Raw genomic sequence first — 19,028 nt, 5'->3', positions numbered from 1 at the left:
TTCTTTGGGGAGGAGTGGGGGGTTTCTGCAAAAATAAAAATGCTGTAAGGCAATAAAAATGTTATATTTATTCCTAAATGATATTAATATATAAATCTTGGACTGGGAGGAAAAGAAATTACGTGCAAGAAAAAAACCGCGAAGAGGAGAAAGGCATTGGTTTTACGGCCTTGAATTGGTTTTATGTGAAACTTGAGTCTTAGGGTACCGTCACACTATACGATTTACCTACGATCACGACCAGCGATATGACCTGGCCGTGATCGTAGGTAAATCGTAGTGTGGTCGCTGGGGAGCTGTCACACAGACAGCTCTCCAGCGACCAAGGATGCCGAGGTCCCTGGGTAACCAGGGTAAACATCGGGTAACTAAGCGCAGGACCGCGCTTAGTTACCCGATGTTTACCCTGGTTACAAGCGTTAAACTAAAAAAAAACAAACAGCACATACTTACATCTGGTGTCCGTCACGTCCCTTGCCGTCTGCTTCCCGCACTCAGTGACTGCTGGCCGTAAAGTGAAAGTGAAAGCACAGCCGCTGTGCTCTGCTTTCACTTTACGGCCGGCAGTCACAGTGCGGGAAGCAGAGACGGCAAGGGACCTGACGGACACCAGAATGTAAGTATGTGCTGTTTGTTTTTTTTTAGTTTAACGCTTGTAACCAGGGTAAACATCGGGTAACTAAGCGCGGTCCTGCGCTTAGTTACCCGATGTTTACCCTGGTTACAAGCGAACGCATCGCTGGATCGCATCGCTAGATCGGTGTCACACACACCGATCTAGCGATGACAGCGGGAGATCCAGCGATGAAAGAAAGTTCCATACGATCTGCTACGACGTACGATTCTCAGCAGGATCCCTGATCGCTGCTGCGTGTCAGACACAGCGATATCGTAACGATATCGCTGGAACGTCACGAATCGTACCGTCGTAGCGATCGAAATGTTATAGTGTGACGGTACCCTTAGCGGTGGTGAGATCCGGCCTCTGTAGCTTCTGTCCCTGAGCCCCCGACATGGATCCAGGGCGCCTGCTTGTGACGCTGCAGTCTGCGCCCCCTTCACCAGCCAGCAGGGCCGACCTCATTGCTCAGTGTGGCAGATAAAGGAGCCTGGCATTCGCTGGCACACAGGCCGGTCCGGCGTGTGTGGGGGAGGGGTGGTCACATACGCTGGCACTGACTGATATTTCTGTACGGTAGTTCCTGCCATAGTCTTGTGGCAGCACAGATGGCACAGAGTCACGGTTTTATTATGTACTGTATATTCCACATCTCTTTATAGACAAAAGCATTGCAAATTCCCCAAGCTCACTCAACGATTCTTGTTTAACTCTTTCTGCAGCCAGCAGTGTGCAATGATACAAAAGAGGCTCCAAAAGCCAAAAGGTGTAGACATTATCACGAAACCCAATTACAAAAAATCAGAAAAACAAACGATGTGTTGTGTAGATACTGATCAGAGGGCAGATGTAAGGCTGATCGTCTTACTGCTTATTGCTTGTGCCGCTTTTATTGCTCTCACACTCGGCCTCTGTCCCTTCAGACATGAGCGGCACGGAGTAAGATGATTGGGGCTGACGGTCCTCGTCCATCCTTTGTTCTTTTTCTCCATGCAGATGGTGGTAGAAGATGTTTTGAGCCCCACGACCTGCGTGTGTCGGACAGAAACTGGACATATCCTGGAAGGTAAATACAAGCCCCCAAAATAGCGTCCAGGGATTACCCCTTTGGTGCCGAATCCACAGTCATATTCTCTCTCCGTCCCACAGATATAAAACAGGACATGCTGGAGACTGTGATCCCCAAAGAGGAGGGGGAACATGTGCTGGTGGTGCTGGGAAAACATCGCGGCCAGGCAAGTAGACAAGTCTCCGACTACATCCTACATTCAGGGAGACGCCAACTGGAGCTACAGCCGCAGCTTCGGGGGGATCTCTCTGGTGTCAGCTATAGCGAGTTCACTGAGCACATAATAATGCATGCATTTAACCCTTTAAACTTAAACCGACATCAGTATATAAACTTTACAACGTATTTGTCCATTTGCCAATAGGGGGAGCCACTCTACACCTCCTAATGATGGGTACATAAGGAAGGGGGGCGGGGGCCAGCACCTACACAGCAGGATAGACCTTCCCATTTTGACAAGTAAACCCCCCCCCCCTATACAATTTTTAAAGGGACCCTTCATTCTGCCCGAACCATGACCGATTCTGTGTGTGTGCTGCCCGAACCATGACACACGCTGTGTGTGCACCGCCCGAACCATGACAGACGCTGTGTGCGTGACGCCCGAACCATGACAGACGCTGTGTGCGTGACGCCCGAACCATGACAGACGCTGTGTGCGTGACGCCCGAACCATGACATATGCTGTGTGTGCCCCCTGAAGAATGACAGATGCTGTGTGTGTGCGCCCCCTGAACCATGACAGGTGCTCTGTGCGTGCAGCCCAATCCATGACAGATGCTGTGTGCGTGCAACCCGAACAATGACAGGCGCTGTGTGCGTGCAGCCTGAACCATGACAGGCGCTGTGTGCGTGCTGCCCGAACCATGACAGGCGCTGTGTGCGTGCTGCCCGAACCATGACAGGCGCTGTGTACGTGCTGCCCGAACCATGACAGGCGCTGTGTACGTGCAGCCAGAACCATGACAGGCGCTGTGTGCGTGCAGCTGGTGTGTTTTAACATGAACTAATGTAGAGATTCATGAAGAACAAACTCTCAAAAACTGTCCGGGACACGGCTGGTTAATGTGAGGCTGGTCCCCCGGAGCTTCGGGCTTCCTTCCAGGACCACCCATGAGGACCCTTCCATTGTCAGTGATGGCCTCCATCATAGTAACATAGTAAGGCCGAAAAAAGACATTTGTCCATCCAGTTCAGCCTCTATTCCATCATAATAAATCCCCAGATCTACGTCCTTCTACAGAACCTAATAATTGTATGATACAATATTGTTCTGCTCCAGGAAGACATCCAGGCCTCTCTTGAACCCCTCGACTGAGTTCGCCATCACCACCTCCTCAGGCAAGCAATTCCAGATTCTCACTGCCCTAACAGTAAAGAATCCTCTTCTATGTTGGTGGAAAAACCTTCTCTCCTCCAGACGCAAAGAATGCCCCCTTGTGCCCGTCACCTTCCTTGGTATAAACAGATCCTCAGCGAGATATTTGTATTGTCCCCTTATATACTTATACATGGTTATTAGATCGCCCCTCAGTCGTCTTTTTTCTAGACTAAATAATCCTAATTTCGCTAATCTATCTGGGTATTGTAGTTCTCCCATCCCCTTTATTAATTTTGTTGCCCTCCTTTGTACTCTCTCTAGTTCCATTATATCCTTCCTGAGCACCGGAGCCCAAAACTGGATACAGACTGCTTCCAGACTACTACACCCAACATCCAGGGTTCTCGTTGTGCTTTGTTTCTGTGGCTGCAGCCGTGTTTGACATCTGACTCTTAGATGCAAATGACGCCGCACACAAATCTGGTGTCGGACTCCGCCCGCAGCGGCTGTGGAGATGTACAGCTCAGATTGTGCTCTGCCCAGAGGCTCTGCAACACTACAACTCCCAGCATGTCCAGCCGGCTGGAGACAGAAGGGTCGTGTATCCTCTGACTCGCCATACTTTTCCCTTTCTTTCCTAGGTGGGGAAGATCCTCCATAGAGAGCGGCAGAAGAGCCGGGCGCTGGTGCAGCTGGAGGGGGACATCGATGCCGCCGTCACCTTCAGCTACGACGTCATATGTCACTACACCGCCATGCGAGAGGACTGACCTCAGCCGGAACCAATGAAGACACAACATTTTGTACATTTGTCTTTTTTTATTTAATACCTGTAAATAAACTGTTTTTGTAGAATTTCTGCAGCCTAATATGAGATTATAGTCCCCCTTAAAGGCACGTGTCACAGACTATCCCTTTAACCTGGGTACGGCATAGGCTCATGTGTATAGAGATCTCCATACATTTATATTGTCATCTTCATCAGGCGCGATTCTCACACGTATTCTCCCATTTTTCTGGGTACAATTAACCCTTACGAGATTGGGGTAAAAACAAAAACACACTTGAATAAACATAAAAAAACAAAACAGGACAATGTCCTAAAAATAAAACCTCACCTCCCCCATCAGACCAGCATAGACCTCCGGTGCTCCAGCTTGGGTTTATTTTGACACTGTCACCATTTGTGACCACTGCAGCCAATCAGTTGCAATCACTCTCCTGCACGCAGCAGCCGCCCCTCTGCGCCGCTCTCGTCACTGAACGATGTGTTTGATCACAAGCTTCTCCAGCAATCGCCTACAGACCGGACACAAGGCCGAGCAAGGAAGAAAGTATTACTACAGGAAGATGGAGGACAAAACTGCAGAAAATAAAAATAGAGCAGATCATCATTGGTAGATTTCAGCTCTGCAGCCGGCAGAATTGTGAATGCAGCTCTGGAGAAAATTATACATTAAGATCGATGCAAGATCAGTAACTTATTTACTAAGTCAGGATCATTAGTAGTTGGAGAACCTATGTCTGTGTCTACACATGGTGACAGCGGACGATTATCCAAACCTAACAGCAATGTGTTCAGTGATAGGAAATATCAGTTCTGCAGCAGCCACCAATTCCCATCTCTAGGAGACGTTTCGCCCCCTAGTGGTCACAGCCTGGATAGATGTAATTTCCTTCTCAGTGGTTTACCATCTCCTATATTCCATATATACCTGGTCCTTAAAGGGAATCTATGGGCAGATTTTTGTTAAATAATCTGAGAGCAGCATGATGTAGGGGCAGAGACCCCGATTCCAGCAATATGTTCCTTGTTAGAATGTGTCTCTTGTTGTTTCAATAAAATCAGTGTTCTCAGCAGGAGATTCTCACAACAGGACTAGGTGTCTCCTGCCTCCTGGTCCAATCCCACCGCTGGGGATTGACTTTCTTTTTTTTTTTAGCATTTTCTCCATTTTTCTGTAACAAACATGAAGTATGTGACATTTTGAGTTTGTCAAGTATTGCTCATTCATTTTGTTTTTCCACCTATAAAACACCAGATTGCAAGAAAGTCACAGAAATCCATGATTTTACCGTGACCAAAAAGTGGCCACGAATATCTGCCTGGGGGTACAAGATGGCCGTGACTAGAGGGGACAAAGGAGTCTGTAGAGAATAAAGGGTCTGTAAGGGGACAGAGAAGTCTGTAGGAGAACAGAAAGGATTGGGGTAACATAAATTTGAAGGGGGACTTTAGGGGTCAAATGGGTCCGGCAGTGACTTCCTCTTAGGCTATGTGCACACTTTGCAGATTCCACTGCGGATTTTTCCGCAGCGGAATTGCAAAATCCGCAGTGAAAACCCATCGCGGTTTTTACTGCGGATTTATCGCGGTTTTTACTGCGTTTTCTTCTGCGGATTTTCAACTGCAGTTTTCTATTGGAGCAGCTGAAAATCCGCAGAAAAGAAGTGACATGCTGCGGAATGTAATCCGCAGCGTTTCCGCGCGGATTTTTCTGCAGCATGTGCACAGCGTTTTTTGTTTCCCATAGGTTTACATTGAAATGTAAACTCATGGGAAACTGCTGTGGATCCGCAGCGGTCAAATCCGCTGCGGATCCGCAGCAAAATCCGCAAAGTGTGAATATAGCCTAAAACATCAGCTGAAGCCAAGTATTTCTATTTCTGGTAGATTCGCTCATGTGTTACTGCAAAATAGGAGATGAAGAAGAAATGTAATTGCAGCTCTGGATGTGACTGGAGTAGGACATTACAATAAAGCAGAGGTTCTCCATTTGCTGTTGAAGAGGCCTCTGTTCTGATGAAAGTCCAGGTGCCATCGGCCTTCTGGTGAGCCGATCTGAGGCTCGAGCCCTGGTCTCCAGCAGCCCTCTGGTGATCGAGCCCTGTCTCCAGCAGCCCTCTGGTGATTGAGCCCTGTCTCCAGCAGCCCTCTGGTGATCGAGCCCTGGTCTCCGGCAGCCCTCTGGTGATCGAGCCCTGGTCTCCGGCAGCCCTCTGGTGATCGAGCCCTGGTCTCCGGCAGCCCTCTGGTGATCGAGCTCTGGTCTCCGGCAGCCCTCTGGTGATCGAGCTCTGGTCTCCAGCAGCCCTCTGGTGATCGAGCCCTGGTCTCCGGCAGCCCTCTGGTGATCGAGCCCTGGTCTCCGGCAGCCCTCTGGTGATTGAGCCCTGGTCTCCGGCAGCCCTCTGGTGATCGAGCTCTGGTCTCCGGCAGCCCTCTTGTGATCGAGCCCGGGTCTCCGGAAGCCATCTGGTGATCAAGCTCTGGTCTCCAGCAGCCCTCTGGTGATCGAGCCCTGGTCTCCGGCAGCCCTCTGGTGATCGAGCCCTGGTCTCCGGCAGCCCTCTGGTGATTGAGCCCTGGTCTCCGGAAGCCCTCTGGTGATCGAGCTCTGGTCTCCGGCAGCCCTCTTGTGATCGAGCCCGGGTCTCCGGAAGCCATCTGGTGATCAAGCTCTGGTCTCCAGCAGCCCTCTGGTGATCGAGCCCTGGTCTCCGGCAGCCCTCTGGTGATCGAGCCCTGGTCTCTGGCAGCCCTCTGGCGATCGCGCCCAGGTCTCCGGCAGCCCTCTGGTGATTGAGCCCTGGTCTCCGGCAGCCCTCTGGTGATCGAGCCCTAGTCTCCGGCAGCCATCTGATGATCGAGCTCTGGTCTCCGGCAGCCCTCTGTTGATCGAGCCCTGGTCTCCGGCAGCCCTCTGGTGATCGAGCCCTGGTCTCCGGAACCCCTCTGGTGATCGAGCCCTGGTCTCCGGAAGCCCTCTGGTGATTGAGCCCTGATCTCTGGCGATTGAGCCCTGATCTCCGGCAGCCCTCTGGTGATCGAGCCCTGGTCTCCGGCAGCCCTCTGGCGATCGAGCCCTGGTCTCCGGCAGCCCTCTGGCGATTGAGCCCTGGTCTCCGGCAGCCCTCTGGCGATCGAGCTCTGGTCTCCGGCAGCCCTCTGCTGATGGAGCCCTGGTCTCCGGAAGCCATCTGGTGATCGAGCCCTGGTCCCTGGCAGCCCTCTGGTGATCGAGCCCTGGTCTCTGGCATCCCTTTGGCGATTGAGCCCTGGTCTCCAGCAGCCCTCTGGTGATTGAGCCCTGGTCTCCGGCAGCCCTCTGGTGATCGAGCTCTGGTCTCCGGCAGCCCTCTGCTGATCGAGCCCTGGTCTCCGGAAGCCATCTGGTGATCAAGCTCTGGTCTCCGGCAGCCCTCTGGTGATCAAGCCCTGGTCTCCGGCATCACTCTGATGATCGAGCCCTGGTCTCCGGCAGCTGTTGGTGATGAACATGCTCTGCCTACTCCAGCCAGATTATGGCTCCCTGCCCTTCATTCCTTTGGTCATGAAAAAGTCTGATAGGGAGAAGTGAAGATCATAACAACAAAAACTAGAGATCTGTCAGCTCAGTGTCTGGCCCAGCGGTAAAGAATCCAGCAAGTGACTGAGACGTTCGCAGGTTCAATTCCAGTGTGTGATACCACTGACTGATTATATAGCTGATGGATCAGAACATAAAGGGTTAATTATTGCTGCTGGAGTAATCCTCATATTCTGGATATTTTACATCAATTTCTGATTTTTTTTACTTAATTTTCACAGATTTTTGTGCAATCTGGTGATTTTCACGGATTTTAACTGATTTTGATGCAATCTGGAGATTTTCACAGATTTTCACTGAATCCATCTGAATCCAATTAGTGTGAGCAAATTGTGCTGATTTCACAGGAAAAGCAGAAATTTCTGGTCGGTCTTTTCTGAATTTCCTGTGGAAACAGCACAATTTAGTCACGTTGACTCAAATCAGGCGAATTCAGTGAAAATCAGTAAAAATCAGTGAAAATCACCAGATTGCACCAAAATCAGTGAAAATAAAGGAAAAAATCAGCAGAAATTGATGTAAAATCAATCGTCCAGATTATGATTACTCCAGCAGCAATATTTAACCTTTTATGTTCTGATCGTCTTTTTATAGCTGATGGAGCAGAACATAAAGGGTTAATTATTGCTGCTGGAGTAATTCTCATAATCTGGAGATTTTACATCAATTTCTGCTGATATTTTTTCTTTATTTTCACTGATTTTGATGCAATCTGGTGATTTTCACTGATTCTGGTGCAATCGGTGATTTTCACTGATTTTCACTGAATCCATCTGAATCCAATTAGTGTGAGCAAATTGTGCTGATTTCACAGGAAAAGCAGAAATTTCTGGGCGGTCTTTTCTGAATTTCCAGTGGAATCCGCACAATTCGCTCACACTAATTGGATTCAGATGGATTCAGTGAAAATCAGTGAAAATCACCAGATTGCACAAAAATCAGTGAAAATTAAAAAAAAAAATCAGCAGAAATTGATGTAAAATAAATCATCCAGATTATGACTCCAACAGCAATATTTAACCCTTTATGTTCTGAACCATCAGCTATAAAATGGTACCACACACTGGGATTGAACCTGCGACGTCTCGGTTAGTTGCTGGATTCTTGACCGCTGGGCCAGACACTGAGCTGAAGGATCTCTAGTTTTTGTTGTTAGAATCTTCACTTCTTCCTTTTTCCTGAGACGACGCAGATTAGCTCCGCCCACTGGACTCATGTGCATAGAACACAAGTTATACTGAATATCTCCTACAAAGCTGTATGGCTATGAGCACACGATGCGGATTTGCTGCGGATCGGCACTGTGATGCACAGTACAATATTATTCAATGGGAAAAAAAATAGCTGTGTGTGGAAAAATCAGTGCGGAAGTGCTGCGGATGTCAGAAGTGCATGTCACTTCTTTTGTGCAGATCTGCAGCGTTTCTGCACCCCTTCATGTAAAAAAAAAACCGCAGTGGCAAAATCCGCACCATTTCCGCACAAAAACTGCGGCTGCGGATTCTGCCAGGAGATGCGGATTTTGTGCAGAAAATCCTGCACCTCTTTTCCTACGTGTGCACATAGCCTCAATCATTCTGCACAGCTTCTCCTCTATACTGTGCTGCCCACACATCGGACTCAAAGTACAACGGCACATGTCTCTTTAAATATTCAATCTCTTCTATACTGAAACTTACATCCTGGAGAAGAGTGAAATGTGTAGGTCCCTAAATTGCAACAGTAATGTGTAGATACGTGGACATTAATATACGTGGTAATGGAATTTTCACGCAGGCGTTACTGCGATTTGTCATTAGGTATCAGGTATTTCTAATCTGCAGTACCAATGGCAACCAGCAGGTGGAGCAACTAAACATTTCTATAGGTCGATTACAGAGGCTGGAGAACTATAACCTCACCTGTTCCCCCTAGGGGCTACTGTTGGTACTGAGACTTCTCACCAACAGTGGATGTATAGTGGCGCCACTCATCTGCAGTATACAGGAGGACAACACGGTTATAAATCTTCAGGTATTCTGTGGGTTCGGGACTGATGCATTTATCAGGTTTGTGCCTCTTCACAGCTATTTTCCTTTGGGAACAATTTATATCAGCAGTGTATGGACAGGAAAATGTCCCCACAATGTGTGACCCTATTTATGGCCAATCTAGAGGAGAAAATTACGATCTTGCTGTATTAAACCTCTAGAATACTTCCGCTACATCGATGATCTGCTAATAATCTGGATAGGCTCATGATCTGCTGACCTATGATAACTTCAACAAGTCCCATCCAACCATCATGCTCATCCTCAATTTCTTTAAGATCCAAATACATTTTCTGGTCCCGACCATATACATCAAGGACAACGCCATACAAACATCAAGCCCAAGGGACAAAAATATCCATCATCTACAGTCAGGCTCTGAGGTACATTTGTATCTGCTCAGACAGTAAAGACAGGGAACTACAGCTGCTATCGCTGAGGAATACAGTCCTAGAAGGATCCCATCCAATGGTCATATATGAACAGATCCACTGAGCTATAAGGATCCCAAGAAGCAGCCTCCTGGATTACAAACAGAGAGGATAACAACAGGGAACCTCTTGTGGTCACATACAACCCCCCACATGAGCATCCTAAGGAAAGATGGACTGATCTCCGAATCATATTCCACAGAGACCGCCGACTGAAAGATATATTCCCAGAACAAACACTTCTCTCCTACAAACAGCCCCTTAACTTAAGGAATCTCCTTGTCAGAAGTGTCCTCTCTTTGGAATGTGTCCGTCACTGATGTGATCTGTGGATACAAGTTTTACATTTTTTTATTGTTTCATCACCCACAAATACTGTCTGCATATCAAACACAAATCAGGACAATAAGGTCACGGATTTCTTCTCATGTACACGATACAAAGTACAAGGTGCCCCAGAGGGATCTATATTGGCGAAACCATGAAAAACCACAAACAAGGATGAATCTGCACCGACACACAATCGGGAATGAACTGGACACAACATTTCTCTAGAACTGGACACTGTATGATGGATTTATCAGTCTTAATTCTTAGGCTATGTGCACATGTACAGGTTTTTTTGCGTTTTTTTCTGCGTTTTTTCGCGCTAAAAACGCTATAAAAACTCATTAAAAACGCATACATTATGCATTCTATCATTTAGAATGCATTCTGCATGTTTTGTGCACATGGATGCGTTTTTTTCAGCGAAAAAACCCCATTGCGGTAAAAAAATGAGCATATTCATTATTTTTGCGGATTTTCTGTGTTTTTCCCGCAATTCTATGCATTTGGGAAAAAACGCAAAAAAATGCACCAAAACGTGTCAAAAACACGTCAAAATCGCGGTAAAAACGCATGCGGATTTCTGGCAGAAATCTCCGGTTTTTGTCAGGAAAATTTCTGCAAGAAATCCTGACGTGTGCACATACCCTTAAGGCTGTGTTCACACGTTGCGGTTTTTCCCGATAAAAACGCTATAAAACTGCAAAAACACCGCATACAATAAGCATCCCATCATTTATAATGAATTCCGCATGTTTTGTGCCATGATGCGTTTTTTTCCGCAAAAAAAACGCATCGCGGCAAAAAAACGCAGCATGTTCATTAATTTTCCGTTTTTTTTTGCGGATTTCCCACTCCAAAATGCATTGGGAAGTGTCTGGAAAAAAACCGCGGCAAAAACGCATGCGGTTTTCTTGCGGATTTCTTGCAGAAAATGTCTGGAATTCTCAGGATTTTTCTGCAAGAAATCCTGAACGTGTGCACATAGCCTAAAGGTCATTTTAAGGACGACAGAGAGAGAAAAAATGGGATTTCACACTGATAAAGATGTTCAAATCTTTGACACTAGGACTCAATTTAACAGCTGGATTTAGGACTCACCACATGGATAACTCACACCTCCACCAGACGGACTCCAGATAACTAAGAACATCATTCCCACTGTCTCTACATTTGTAAGAAAATGCCTAATCTGATTTCCTTGGCTTCTCTTGAGGGTACCGTCACACAGTGGCATTTTGATCGCTACGACGGCACGATCCGTGACGCTCCAGCGTCGTAGACTGCTGTCACACTTTGCAATGTACGACGCTGGGGCGATAATTTCATGACGTATGTGCGATGTAGAAGCCGTTGGTTACTATGCGCACATCGTATACAATATCGTGCACACCTTTGTTACACCATGCGATCATGCCGCCACAGCGGGACACTAGACGACGAAAGAAAGTTTCAAACGATCTGCTACGACGTACGATTCTCAGCGGGGTCCCTGATCGCAGGAGCGTGTCAGACACAGCGAGATCGTAACTATATCGCTGGAACGTCACGAATCGTGCCGTCGTAGCGACCAAAATGCCACTGTGTGACGGTACCCTAAGGAGGCATCACCCCTCCCACCTCATGAACAAATGTCCTGTAATGTCTCCTAAATGTTGTGCCTTTGTCTTATTAATTCATTTGTAATCGGCCTGAAGGAGCCGCGGTGCTCTAAAAGCTGCAAATATATCTTATGTTCTGGTTCTCCGATAAAGGTATCACTCCGAGAATACTTTGTCATCGTTGGGCAGGAAAGTATTCACATCGGTATTTCTGGCTAACACAATATCATTTGTTATTGTACATCAGACTGATACATTGTAACAAACACTCAGCTGATATTTTTATTAAATGCAATCAACGTTCCCGATCACTGACGGCAGCAGAGATATTGAAAAAATCAAAATGGAAAGATTTAGAAGAATTTATTTTACAGGAGAATGAATAAGTATGAAGCAAAGGTCCGGGGGGGATCAGGGGTCACTAACAGAACTTTATTCACAATTACAAGTGGACGGGAGAGAAGAAACTCGGATTTATAATACTTTACATATTAGATAAAAATAGTATTTCTTATACAGAAAGTCAATGTCCAGAATGCTCAGTGCGGGACGGGGAGAACGTCAGGAGCTGCTCCAGGATGTGGTCACGTCAGTGAGGAGATGTCAGGGCGCCAGCTTATGCCCATCAGCCAGTACCAGCCTCGCCATGTGAGCGCCACACTGGTGGAAACCAGAGACTGGATGAGATAAGCCCCACAACGCAGCAACAATCACAACCGAAAATCCTATGGACTAACTGATCCCCGAGCCGCGCCTTAATATTACCAAGGAAAACGACAGAACGAGGGCAGGGAAGCAAGAAGACGGGTAAAAATCTGCACCAGAGGGCTCTGCTGACCTCCAGACAGCTCTGCGGACCTCCAGACCCACTACAAAGAGAGAAGAAACAGGTCAACTATTAATCTGCAAAACGTCACACCCCAGAGAGCTGTGCAGAGCATGGCACCCCACAGAGATCCCTACAGAGCATGTCACCCCACAGAGATCTCTGCAGAGCATGGCACCCCACAGAGATCCCTGCACAGCATGGCTCCCCACAGAGATCCCTGCAGAGCATGGCACCCCACAGAGATCCCTGCACAGCATGGCACCCCACAGAGATCCCTACAGAGCATGTCACCCCACAGAGATCCCTGCAGAACATGTCACCCCACAGAGATCCCTACAGAGCATGTCACCCCACAGAGATCCCTACAGTGCATGTCACCCCACAGAGATCCCTACAGAGCATGTCTCCCCACAGAGATCCCTGCAGAGCACGGCACCCCACAGAGATCCCTGCAGAGCACGGCACCCCACAGAGATCCCTGTACAGCATGGCACCCACAGAGATCCCTGCAGAGCATGGCACCCCACAGAGATCCCTACAGAGAATGGCACGCCACAGAGATCCCTGCAGAGCATGGCACCCCACAGAGATCCCTGCAGAGCATGGCACCCCACAGAGATCCCTACAGAGCATGTCACCCCACAGAGATCCCTGCAGAGCATGGCACCCACAGAGATCCCTGCAGAGCATGGCACCCCACAGAGATCCCTACAGAGCATGGCACCCACAGAGATCCCTGCAGCGCATGGCACCCCACAGAGATCCCTACAGAGCATGTCACCCCACAGAGATCCCTGCAGAGCATGGCACCCACAGAGATCCCTGCAGAGCATGGCACCCCACAGAGATCCCTACAGAGCATGTCACCCCACAGAGATCCCTGCAGAGCATGGCACCCACAGAGATTCCTGCAGAGCATGTCACTCCACAGAGATCCCTAGAATGACCTTAGAATAGGGTAAAGTATTTGGTCTTACTGGTTCATTAGTATCTCAAGTGGCAGTCTCTCTATCTTTAGGTCTCATTTTGCACTTTTTATGGACCATTATACCCATATGGGTGTAAATTATTATCTGGTAATTGTGATAACTGTATTATGTTGCTTATGTGTCAGCGGTTTACACATTACATTACTAGTATGCTTCATGAGGTCCTTGCAGCTGACTGGTGTCATATAACCCTCTCACAGGAGGATGGTTTGAATATCTAAAACTTACTATATGATAGCAGCAGGTATATTTTGTATTAATTCATGGAGCAGGCGCACACCTGAGGTGGAATCTATGGCAAGAACCACCATGATGAGATCGAGCAAAATTTGGGTCACCATTTATATCTGAAGGGCAGGATAGGAAATGATAGCCGCCCTGTAATTGTCCGCTAGTTGTGGGGTCACCGCCTGTCCCTCGTGCTGTTCTCTTCTCCAAGTGCAGTTATGGACGGTGACCTCTGGGGGGCCCCGCAGGAGGCAGATCATTGGATAATATGTTGTTTTTCACTACATCTCCTTCTAACAGAACGTCCACACGGCCTCCGTAATGCGGAGGGACCAATGTGCGGGAGCCATGGCTCAATGGAGGGGGGTGAAGTATTGGGCAGGCTTGTCCGGCAATGTTGGCATTTGCAGGGTCTTGTCTATTATTAGGGACCTGAGGATCCCGAGGGGCTCACAGCAGATGAATATCTAACACATGGATTTGGGGAGTTGCCAGTCTTTGGTGGAAATTTGAGGTTTTGACCCCTCTTTCTGACAGTGGGGTTTGGCGAGGAGCGGGGGTGCTGTGCTCAATGATACGACCATCCTGCTGTTATAGTAGCGGTCTCCAAGTCAAAGAGAAAACCGCAATCCATCTCTGGACGTCCCCAAAATAACGAACAGCCAAAGTGACACCTCACCTTCCAGAAAGACGACCCTCAGCACCCTGCACCCTCTAATTGTCTCAGATCTTCATGGCTATTCTGCATCCTCCAGTCTCCGAAACGTCTTGGTAGCAGATGAGGGGTACGGGATTCTGCAGGAGCGTCCAATACTGTCTGATAATGATGGAGACGCTGCTGTCACACTGCAAGAAGAGAACGAAGCATCAACACGAGGCCACAGCTCTAACGGGCCCCGGCCACAAAGTACCAGCCAGCAATCACGTAAATGACAGAAACCGTCTCCAGCTAAAGCTGCTCCACACGTGTGACCACCAATAACCAACATGTGCCTCCAGAGACCCCCACACCACTACCAGGCAGACCACTGATCACTATGTGCCTCCAGAGACCCCCACACCACTACCAGGCAGACCACTGATCACTAAGTGCCTCCAGAGCCCCCCACACAATTACCAGGCAGACCACTGATCACTATGTGCCTCCAGAGACCGCCACACCACTACCAGGCAGACCACTGATCACTAAGTGCCTCCAGAGCCCCCCACACCACTACCAGGCAGAGAAGATGTGGAAACCACAAAGAAAACGACCAACAAGGGTAACTATAATCAAAATACAAAACTCTTTATTCAATATACATATACATATTAAAAATTACTATGACATAAATAGGACACAGATGGGGAAATGGTATAGGACACAATATAGGTACTCCCCTATAGAAAACATAGCACTGGCTCCCCATAACATGTGAAAACAGAGTATAGATATTGGGAGGAAACACCAAAAATAATGGAATGGCTAAGGTAAGTGTGAAACACACTACATACCCCTAAACACTATGCCCTGGAACCAACGGATATATAATGTATAAGTCTCCATCACGCCCATTTGACTATAGCACACATGTAAAAAATAGGGCCCAGAGAACTTAGACTGCTAATAACGTCCAGAATGACCGCTGGAACCAAGCAAGTGAAACATGGAGTAAACCAGGTTGATAGACAGCAGAAGCCATACCCGAAACCACTAACCCCGACGCCAGGAGAACAACCAGGAAGGTGTACATGCACCCATATACATGAAAGCAGATGACATAGTATAATCTTTATTACCTGGTCCTGGGCGGTTTAGCGGGTGTGAGCCAAGTGCACGGCCGACACGTCTACCCGACGCACGTTTCGGAGCCGAGGCTCCTTCGTCAGGGGTGCGTGTCAGAAGATCGCTAAGCCGAAGTTTAAATATGTGGCCGCCAATATCTGCAGCGGCGTCCGCCGGAAATGACGCAGGCGTTGCCAGGACAACCCTACTCACAGCGGCGGCGACGTCACGCAGGGGCTCCGCCAAAGTCATGGCAACCGCCCGAGCGTCGAGACGCCGCAAGCCGCGGGGAGCAGCGATGCCCAGCACGCATGCGTGCAGGCAGCGCAACTGCAGATGTGAGACACTAACTGGACTCGGGATAACCACAGCAATACAGATAAGTAACTAGTGACAAACCCCAACTGGGCTGATTTAAAGGACCTGTATATGTATATATCACTCTCCCAGATGTCCCTATGGTGCCCACTCGTGTGTAATATAATCCTCTCAATATACTCCTCAGAAGTCCGATGGTGTCGCCACAAGTACTTATATAGAAACCGGCATGATGACACTAGTATGCGATTGATACCCATACATGGCATACGCCATGATACCGTAAACCAAAAAAATCAACATGACAAATACAAATATATAACCAGAAAAAACAAAAAAGGGAAAACATAAAAACAGAATATATATGGGAGAATATATAAATATATCTGTCCACCGACAAGATGAAGACCCACAGGAGGGAATTAGATGATGTTTCTTCAGGACACAATAGGTCCGAGGCATCACACGATGGACAGGTAATGGCTTGGGTCCAATCAAGAAGTCGTCTGACATGTCCACAAAACAATAAGAACGAATCTAAGAAATAAAAACAATATTAAAAACAAATAGAGGTGCACCCGATCATGCACCCAACCATCTCCTATATACCGGCCGCGATCACAGAAACGACGCAAAGCTAATGGGCTCGTTCAGACCGTGGGGATGGACGCTATTAAGCGTCCATATCCACCGAGTCTCGAGCTGTGCCAAATGTTGTGAGATGTTCCCGCCCCTAATATTTGTTTCGATCAAATCGATACCCTTAACCTGTAGAGCACTACTGTCACAATCGTGATGTTGTTTAAAATGTCGGGGTATCGTTTTCAGTAACTGGATATCTGTTTCAGAAGCAGCTGCCTCGATCCCCCGAACGTGCTCTCTTACTCTGATCTTTAATTGACGCGTGGTGAGCCCCACGTAAATTAAAGGGCACGGGCAGGATGCATAATATACAACATTCTTAGACGTGCATGTTATACATTTCTTTATATCAAACGTCTTCTGTCCTGTAGAGTCCACAAACGTATCTGCCTTCATGATATTTTTACAGGCTATACACTTACCACAGGTGCGACAGCCACCTCTCGGTCTATTGTTAGGATCGTTTAGAAATGTCCTAGGAGGCATGCTTGTGTAGTGGCTGCGCACCAAGTGGTCCCGTAAGTTCTTAGCCTTACGGTACGCAATTGTAGGTCGATTGGGCACCAATTTAGCTAGCGTCGGGTCGGTCTTAAGAATAGGCCAGGCCCGCTCTAGGGCAGCACGTATAGCACCCGCCCGTGAGCTAAAATTCGTAACAAACCTAATGGTGCCAGACCCATCACCCCTTTCTGAATTATTATACAGGAGTGTGTCTCTATTGCTGTGCTTAGCGCATAGGTATGCCCTCTTTATCGCACGATTGCTGTACCCTCTTTCCTTAAAACGGGATTTAAGAGCATCCGCCTGTGCTTCAAACTCAGCGTTAGTGGAGCAGATGCGGCGTATCCGCAAGAATTGTCCAATTGGGACAGAAAGGACCATATGCGCTGGATGGAAGGAGGAAGCGTGAAGGAGCATATTAGTGGCAGTTGGTTTTCTATACACTGTAGTTTGAACAGTATCGGCCCTATCTTTGGTAAGCCTAACATCAAGGAAATCAACACTAGAGTCACTAGATGTTGCTGTCAGTTTGATATTTCTATCATTTGCATTCAAGGTAACCACGAACTCGGAAAAGGTCCTCTGGTCACCCTGCCAGACCACAAGAATGTCATCTATGTAGCGCGTCCATAAAAGGACGCGCTCCATAGATAACAGACTGTCTGACCGTAGGAGGTCCCTTTCCCACAGCCCCAGGAACAGATTAGCATAGGAGGGCGCAAAGGCCGCTCCCATGGCTGTTCCCTGGAGCTGCAGGAAAAAGGACCCCCTAAACGTAAAGAAATTGTGAGTGAGTGTAAATCTTAGGATGTCCAGAAGAAAGTCCCGAAAGTCAGGGGAACAATTGGAAGCAGATAAAAAGAAATCGGTAGCTGCTAAACCGTCATTGTGCCGAATACTCGTGTACAATGATTCTACGTCCATTGTCCCCATAATTGTATCGGTACCCAAAATCAGGTCATCAACCCGCCGTAGGAGCTGATTCGTATCTTTTAGATAGGACGGGAGCTCGTCTACCAATGGCTGTAATACCGAGTCTATCCATTTATTAATCGCCTCAAGATAATTACCTCGACACGATAGGGCGACCAGGCGGCACAGAGGTATTTTTGTGAGTCTTAGGGAGGAGGTAAAACGTTGGAATCGTAGGCTCCGTTATAATCAATGCTGTGCCAAGGCAGACCACTGATCACTATGTGCCTCCAGAGCCCCCCACACCACTACCAGGCAGACCACTGATCACTAAGTGCCTCCACAGCCCCCCACACGACTACCAGGCAGACCACTGATCATTAAGTGCCTCCAAAGCCCCCCACACCACTAACAGGCAGACCACTGATCACTAAGTGCCTCCAGAGCCCCCCACACCACTACCAGGCAGACCACTGATCACTATGTGCCTCCAGAGCCCCCCACACGACTACCAGGCAGACCACTGATCATTAAGTGCCTCCAGAGCCCCCCACACCACTACCACGCAGACCACTGATCACTATGTGCCTCCAGAGCCCCCACACCACTACCAGGCAGAAAATTGGTGTCTATGTTCCACCAGAGCCCCCCCCCCCCATACCACTACTAGGCAGACCACTGATCACTATGTGCCTCCAGAGACCCCACACCACTACCAGACAGACAACTGATCATTATATACCTCCAAAGCCCTCCACACCATTACCAGGCAGACCACTGATCACTATGTGCCACCAGAGCCCCCCACACCACTACCAGGGAGACCACTGATCACTATGTGCCTCCAGAGCCCCCCACACCACTACCAGGCAAACAACTGATCACTATGTGCCTCCAGAGCCCTCCACACCACTACCAGGCAAACCACTGATCACTATGTGCCTCCAGAGCCCCCCACACCACTACCAGGGAGACCACTGATCACTATGTGCCTTCAGAGCCCCCCACACCATTACCAGGCAGACCACTGATCACTATGTGCCTCAAGATCCCCGACACCACTACCAGGCAGATTA

At 48.3% G+C, this 19,028-nt stretch overlaps 2 protein-coding genes across 4 annotated transcripts in view; one reads left to right on the top strand and one right to left on the bottom strand.

The window, feature by feature from the left end:
- GPKOW (G-patch domain and KOW motifs) overlaps positions 1-3,864 on the top strand; it is a 30,777-nt gene extending 26,913 nt beyond the window's left edge. The window contains exons 9-11 of one of the 2 annotated variants that reach the window (XM_069748337.1): positions 1,616-1,685; positions 1,769-1,854; positions 3,651-3,864. In XM_069748337.1, the coding sequence (XP_069604438.1) occupies positions 1,616-1,685; positions 1,769-1,854; positions 3,651-3,779 (285 nt within the window). In that variant the 3' untranslated portion in view covers positions 3,780-3,864. Of the gene's footprint in view, positions 1-1,615; positions 1,686-1,768; positions 2,192-3,650 lie in introns of those variants that run through there. The other variant, XM_069748336.1, reaches the window with a different exon arrangement.
- An 8,260-nt stretch (positions 3,865-12,124) lies between these two features.
- Positions 12,125-18,322, bottom strand: LOC138662553 (uncharacterized). 2 transcript variants are annotated; one of them, XM_069748332.1, is made up of 3 exons: positions 16,311-18,322; positions 14,494-14,660; positions 12,125-12,637 (listed from the first exon to the last, which is right to left on the bottom strand). In XM_069748332.1, the coding sequence occupies exon 1, from the start codon at positions 17,971-17,973 to the stop codon at positions 16,516-16,518; it is 1,458 nt and encodes a 485-aa protein (XP_069604433.1). In that variant the 5' UTR covers positions 17,974-18,322; the 3' UTR covers positions 12,125-12,637; positions 14,494-14,660; positions 16,311-16,515. The 2 variants fall into 2 exon arrangements, with proteins under 2 accessions (XP_069604433.1, XP_069604432.1); XM_069748331.1 differs by having other exon boundaries at positions 14,494-18,322.
- Positions 18,323-19,028: the final 706 nt, after the last annotated feature.

This window comes from Ranitomeya imitator, chromosome 2 (assembly GCF_032444005.1).
Source record: "Ranitomeya imitator isolate aRanImi1 chromosome 2, aRanImi1.pri, whole genome shotgun sequence".
In the NCBI taxonomy this organism is placed as follows: domain Eukaryota; kingdom Metazoa; phylum Chordata; class Amphibia; order Anura; family Dendrobatidae; genus Ranitomeya; species Ranitomeya imitator.
The sequence above is the reverse complement of the archived record's forward strand: the minus strand, read 5'-3'. Positions and strand labels throughout refer to the sequence as shown.

Bases quoted from the DNA above. Each gene is read 5' to 3' on its own strand.
- LOC138662553 (XM_069748331.1), bottom strand. From the start codon at position 17,973: ATGGGGACAATGGACGTAGAATCATTGTACACGAGTATTCGGCACAAT.